At 43.6% G+C, this 7,500-nt stretch overlaps 1 protein-coding gene and 1 long non-coding RNA gene across 2 annotated transcripts in view; one reads left to right on the plus strand and one right to left on the minus strand.

Moving 5' to 3' along the window:
- Positions 1-7,500, minus strand: part of LOC141755958 (uncharacterized) — a 169,766-nt gene that overhangs the window by 80,639 nt on the left and 81,627 nt on the right. The window lies entirely within an intron of this gene.
- Positions 1-7,500, plus strand: part of galnt14 (UDP-N-acetyl-alpha-D-galactosamine:polypeptide N-acetylgalactosaminyltransferase 14 (GalNAc-T14)) — a gene marked incomplete at its 3' end in the record, with an annotated part of 66,902 nt that overhangs the window by 21,646 nt on the left and 37,756 nt on the right. Inside the window, exon 3 of the mRNA XM_074616452.1 lies at positions 2,869-2,934. Coding sequence (XP_074472553.1) covers positions 2,869-2,934 — 66 coding nt within the window. The remainder of the gene's footprint in view (positions 1-2,868; positions 2,935-7,500) is intronic.

Consider the following 7,500-nt stretch of genomic DNA (forward strand, 5'->3'; position numbering starts at 1 on the left):
CATCATGTTCACTGGAGCAGATTTGTAACCCTATTAATTATGAGAAAATTGTTATATTAAATTAATTTAAAGGTATAGTACAACAGTGCAACTATAAAGGTACAGGTATTTTACATATTTTGCAGCATTGTCATCCTAGACCTATATCCTCCTGTTTAGTATTTAGTTGCTTGTGTATTTATTTGTTTGTGAGCTTCAGCGGCGCCACACCGCCACGACTAAGACACGTATTGTTTCAGTAAAGGGTTAAAACTCTGAACTGTTGGGTGGAAGTTTTCGATCAAAAATAATATATTTTAAGAATGAATCCTGATAACGGGTGAAAGGGTTTCTGTCCGGGTCAAAGTATTTTCTTTGCTCCCAGTTTCCGTGTTTAAAGGAGAAGTTCAGTAGAGAGGAGAGAAACCAGGCGTCCATTCTGGGTCAGAGGGCTCTGATGGAGGTTTTCACTCATTCTGGGTCAGAAGGTTTTCTATTTGTTCTTTATATATATCACAATAGAGAGAGAGCAGAACACATCCTACACAACTTCAGTTCATTTGTCTTCCTGAAGCCTCAATGAGAATTAAATGTGAGTAAAACTAATAATCAATTAGTAATTTATTAGAATATTTTCCCCTCTGTGTTAAGGAATATAACGGAGCATAGGGAAATATAATAAAGCATGCTAACTCTGTCACGGACTGGAAAGGTTATGGTATGGTGGTAACGTTATGGTATGGAGGTAACGTTATGGTATGGAGGTAACGTTATGGTATGGTGGTAACGTTATGGTATGAAGGTAACGTTATGGTATGGTGGTAACGTTATGGTATGGCGGTAACGTTATGGTATGAAGGTAACGTTATGGTATGAAGGTAACGTTATGGTATGGAGGTAACGTTATGGTATGGAGGTAACGTTATGGTATGGAGGTAACGTTATGGTATGGTGGTAACGTTATGGTATGGTGGTAACGTTATGGTATGGAGGTAACGTTATGGTATGGAGGTAACGTTATGGTATGAAGGTAACGTTATGGTATGGTGGTAACGTTATGGTATGGAGGTAACGTTATGGTGTGGAGGTAATGTTATGGTATGGAGGTAACGTTATGGTATGGTGGTAACGTTATGGTATGAAGGTAACGTTATGGTATGGAGGTAACGTTATGGTATGGAGGTAACGTTATGGTATGGTGGTAACGTTATGGTATGAAGGTAACGTTATGGTATGGAGGTAACGTTATGGTATGGTGGTAACGTTATGGTATGAAGGTAACGTTATGGTATGGAGGTAACGTTATGGTATGAAGGTAACGTTATGGTATGGAGGTAACGTTATGGTATGGAGGTAACGTTATGGTATGGAGGTAACGTTATGGTATGGAGGTAACGTTATGGTATGGAGGTAACGTTATGGTGTGGAGGTAATGTTATGGTATGGAGGTAACGTTATGGTATGGCGGTAACGTTATGGTATGAAGGTAACGTTATGGTATGGTGGTAACGTTATGGTATGGAGGTAACGTTATGGTATGGAGGTAACGTTATGGTATGAAGGTAACGTTATGGTATGAAGGTAACGTTATGGTATGGAGGTAACGTTATGGTATGGTGGTAACGTTATGGTATGGAGGTAACGTTATGGTATGGAGGTAACGTTATGGTATGGTGGTAACGTTATGGTATGGAGGTAACGTTATGGTATGGTGGTAACGTTATGGTGTGGAGGTAATGTGGAGCCGGCCGTCGCTCTCGTCTCCGTGGTCAAATGGGCCGACGCTACGACTGTAGAGCACCCAGATACTGACATGTCTGTTCTCTGCATTGAAACGGCCCCGATGGAGCTGACCATGGATGGATAAAGAGAACGGAGCTGACGGGAGAGCTAGAGACCACCTTGGAGAAGTTACAGGAAGTAGACACGTGGGACGACGTCAGCTTTTCAAAATAAGGTGTTAACAAAGGGAACTGTAGATACTAAATACATCTATGGAAATCAGATTGATGGATTATATTCACCAGAAGTATTAAACATTATAAATTAAAAAGATAAATCCACTAATCTGTGAGGGAAATGTCTTAATTCTTTGATTTCTGGGTTGCTGGATAATCAATGTAATCAATAATTCCTGCCAATGATCCTGATCTATTTGACTTCAGGACGTCTCTGACTACAGACATGCTGAAAATCAAACATTCTACTGGATTCATTTAGAGATTTATAGAAGTTAAAGTCTCTAGAAGTGGATGATTCATCTGGTTCCCTTCATGGTCTAGAGGTAAACAAGATAACAAATCACAATAAATCACAATATCGATTCATAATACTGATAAATCACAATACATATAGAACCAGCACCTCAGTATGGTGATAGTATTGACTCACTATTTGGACTTTCAGTTAAAGGTTGCACTTATAATGGAATTGAATATAATTTTGACGTCGTGAGAACGGGCCGTTATTGAATCCGTTATTGTTCCACAACATGAATTAAATATGAAATATGAATGACTCATATCCCAGCTGTTCTGCTGTTCTGTTTCTTCTCATCATTTTGACACTTTTCCACCACAGTGTTTGTAGCTGTATTACAGCAGGCAGTTATATTTATAATAATATATGAATCCATCTGTAGACTCCAGCGGGGAGCTCACAGTCGGCTGAACAGCAACTAAACAAACGTCGGAGTCGTCAAACTGAAAGCTTTGAATCGCCGTCACGCTGCTGCAGAGCTTCTCAACCGGCCGCTAATTCCCCTCCAGAGTGGAGACATTATCCAGATATATTACACAGCACACAGTATTCTATTCAGCGCTGTTATCTTATTATTATTATTATTATTATTATTATTCTGCTCATTTGAATAACTGTGTTTCTTTTCAGAGAGTGACTGTCAGCTTCTCACCAAACTGCCCAAAGTCAAATGTTTTCGCAACAACAAGAGAGAAGGTAGAAGATGATTCTGTTTTTGACGTTTGTGTGTGAATTTACATTTTAATCCTGTTTATATTTGCATATTTAATTATCCACACTGTTTCTGTATGTGTACGTATCAGCATGCCTCCGTCAGCAGTATACTGTGTGTTTATAAGGAGTATTTTAGCGTGTGTGTGTGTGTGTGTGTGTGTGTGTGTGTGTGTGTGTGTGTGTGTGTGTGTGTGTGTGTGTGTGTGTGTGTGTGTGTGTGTGTGTGCGGTGGAGACTTTTACTGGGAAAGTGGCTGCATGTCCGCGACACTACACGCAGCATCGTAGCTGCTAAGTTAACGCTCCCGGACGCTGAACTGGAAATCTGTTGTGCTCCTGCAGCTGGAGCACCGCTGCATGAGAGGCACAAATCCTGTCGGTTAACGAGGGGCTGTGATTGGTTAAGAAGATTTTTCAAAATGAGCATCCTTAACAGACAGACAGACAGACAGAGAGACAGACAGAGAGAGAGACAGAGAGACAGACAGACAGAGAGACAGACAGAGAGAGAGACGGACGGACGGACGGACGGACAGACAGAGAGACAGACAGACAGACAGACAGACAGACAGACAGACAGACAGACAGACAGACAGACAGACAGACAGACAGAGAGAGACAGAGAGAGACAGAGAGAGAGAAAGACAGACGGACGGACGGACGGACGGACGGACGGACGGACGGACGGACGGACGGACGGACGGACGGACGGACGGACGGACAGACAGACAGACAGAGGGACAGACAGAGAGACAGACAGACAGACGGACAGACAGACAGAGAGAGACAGAGAGAGACAGAGAGAAAGACAGACAGACGGACGGACGGACGGACGGACGGACGGACGGACGGACGGATGGACGGACGGACGGACGGACAGACAGACAGACAGAGGGACAGACAGAGAGACAGACAGACAGACAGACAGACAGACAGAGAGAGACAGAGAGAGACAGAGAGAGAGAAAGACAGACAGACGGACGGACGGACGGACGGACGGACGGACGGACGGATGGACGGACGGACGGACGGACAGACAGACAGACAGAGGGACAGACAGAGAGACAGACAGACAGACGGACAGACTGATGGACGGTGAGTGAAGTGAAATTGCTTCTTTCATCTCGGCTCCATCCGGAGCTGCAGGACTGAAATGACCTGAAGTGAATGTCAGTGACAGGAGCTGCTGCTGAAATGGAGCCCAGAGAGGCAGAAAGAGATGCAGACGTGTCATAAAGAAACGTTACTGAAGAGGAAACGTCTGGAAACATCTGACACACAAATAATATAAATATACACAGAAGCTCAACAGCTGCACGACAACCTGAGATAGGACGGAGAAGCTGCAGCAGCACCGAGGACCAGAGACAGAGTTAATGCCTCAATCACGCTTAATATGGACGTTGTTCCTCATTTGAGTTTTTAATACGGCCGTGCGTCACGCTCTGCTCATCATCTCTCTATATAATCCATCCGGAGCAGACGCCCTGCTCTTAAATATAGAAATGAATGAAACACACAAATTAACACGACAGCTTGACAATGTGACGGGTCACCAACGTTTAGGGAACTAAATGCTGGTTAACGGCCAGAAAAGGTTCCTGTTACTCTGGATGCATCTATACATCCTGTAGTATACATCCTTTAGTATACTATGTAGTAAACATCCTGTAGTATGCATCCTGAAGTATACATCCTTTAGTATACATCCTGTAGTATACATCCTTTAGTATACTATGTAGTAAACATCCTGTAGTATGAATCCTGTAGTATGCATCCTGTAGTATACATCCTTTAGTATACATCCTGCAGTATACATCCTGTAGTATACATCCTGCAGTATACATCCTGTAGTATACATGCTGTAGTATACATGCTGTAGTATGCATCCTGTAGTATACATCCCGTAGTATGCATCCCGTAGTATGCATCCCATAGTATGCATCCCGTAGTATACATCCTTTAGTATGCATCCTGTAGTATACATGCTGTAGTATGCATCCTGTAGTATACATCCTGTAGTATACATCCTGTAGTATACATGATGTAGTATGCATCCTGTAGTATGCATGCTGTAGTATGCATCCTGTAGTATGCATGCTGTAGTATACATCCTGTAGTATGCATCCTGTAGTATGCATCCTGTAGTATACATGATGTAGTATGCATCCTGTAGTATACATGATGTAGTATGCATCCTGTAGTATGCATGCTGTAGTATACATCCTGTAGTATGCATCCTGTAGTATGCATCCTGTAGTATGCATCCTGTAGTATACATCCTGTAGTATGCATCCTGTAGTATGCATCCTGTAGTATACATCCTGTAGTATACATGCTGTAGTATACATGCTGTAGTATGCATCCTGTAGTATACATCCCGTAGTATGCATCCCGTAGTATGCATCCCATAGTATGCATCCCGTAGTATACATCCTTTAGTATGCATCCTGTAGTATGCATGCTGTAGTATGCATCCTGTAGTATACATCCTGTAGTATAAATCCTGTAGTATACATCCTGTAGTATACATGATGTAGTATGCATCCTGTAGTATGCATGCTGTAGTATGCATGCTGTAGTATGCATGCTGTAGTATGCATCCTGTAGTATGCATCCTGTAGTATGCATCCTGTAGTATGCATCCTGTAGTATACATGATGTAGTATGCATCCTGTAGTATACATGATGTAGTATGCATCCTGTAGTATGCATCCTGTAGTATGCATCCTGTAGTATACATCCTGTAGTATACATCCTGTACGTGGTGTAAGAGGTTTGAGAACCACTGAGCTGGAGCAGACTGTAGATTTCAGATCAGAAGTCCGTTTAGCCTCCGCCTGCAGCGGTACCTGGATGTCGTCTCCACCTCTGACTGCTCGGCTCTTGTTCTCATCGTGTTTGACATAAAGAACAAGAAAACCCAGCGGTACGCTCCTTTAACCGCTCTCCTTCTGAGAGCTGAGAGTTACTCACACTCCCTGCTGTACCTGTACATCACACGGTTACACACTCTGTGACAGCGCCGTGACTACAGGAGCCTTCTACCATCCCAACACTCCTTTATACATCCCATAATAACACACACCTTTAAAGCCTGAAACAGCTAATAACTTTGTCCGTCAAAGTTCAAAGGTGCGATTGTGAACGTCTCTAAAGTGCGAGTGTGACCACACCTATAACTCGTCTCCTGTGGACGGTTCAGATCAGCGTCTCTCTCTGAACTGACCTCAGCACAGGTTCTGCTGCAGCGAGACGCTTACAGACGTCTCATTGCTGTTATTTGGAGCTGAAATCACAGCGTTATCACCGGGACAAACTAAAGTAGAAAACACTCAGAAACCACTTCTAACGCGCCGGCCGTCGGCTCGGTGAGAGCGCCGCCGTCTGAACTCCGATTACTGCTCAGAAACAGAAACACCTCTGAATGGGTTGAGATCTCTCTGGTTCTCTTTCTCACATTCTATATTCTATCTCTCCTCTAGCTCCCTCTTTGTTTCTGGTGTGTTATGGTCTCTCTCTCTTTAACAACAGGAACACTTGTCCTACATGCTGCCGCTGAAGGATTTCATTATAGCACACACACACACACACACACACACACACAGTCACACACAGTGTGTCACACACACACACACACACACACACACACACACACACACAGTCACACACACACACACACACACACACACACACACACACACACAGTCACACACACACACACACACACACACACACACACACTCACACACACACACACACACACACACACACTGAGGCCGGGTTCACTAGTTAATAGTTTATAGCTTCAGGCCGTCTGACTTGATTGTCTTTTTAATGCCCATAAAAACTCACCAGGCTGATGCTATACGTCCCACACACACACACACACACACACACACACACACAAGTACTTACTCACTATACTTGTGAGGACCGTCACAGACAGGATGCATTCCCTAACACTAGCCTAAACCTGATCTAAAGGTAGTTCCAGACTAACCAAAGAGCTTTGCTCTATTGGTGCAGATTTGAAGGCTGGACTGTTTTATAATAAGTAACAGATTCATGAAAAGGAAGTAACCACGGTAACATCTGCACTGCTTACTAACCGTGCTTCCACTTCCTGTTAGTGGAGGGAACCAGAGATGATCACTTCCTGTTAGTGGAGGAACCAGAGATGATCACTTCCTGTTAGTGGAGGAACCAGAGAGATGATCACTTCCTGTTAGTGGAGGAACCAGAGAGATGATCACTTCCTGTTAGTGGAGGAACCAGAGAGATGATCACTTCCTGTTAGTGGAGGAACCAGAGAGATGATCACTTCCTGTTAGTGGAGGGAACCAGAGAGATGATCACTTCCTGTTAGTGGAGGAACCAGAGTGATGATCACTTCCTGTTAGTGGAGGAACCAGAGATGATCACTTCCTGTTAGTGGAGGAACCAGAGAGATGATCACTTCCTGTTAGTGGAGGAACCAGAGAGATGATCACTTCCTGTTAGTGGAGGGAACCAGAGAGATGATCACTTCCTGTTAGTGGAGGAACCA

Source organism: Sebastes fasciatus, chromosome 18 (assembly GCF_043250625.1).
Source record: "Sebastes fasciatus isolate fSebFas1 chromosome 18, fSebFas1.pri, whole genome shotgun sequence".
NCBI lineage: Eukaryota > Metazoa > Chordata > Actinopteri > Perciformes > Sebastidae > Sebastes > Sebastes fasciatus.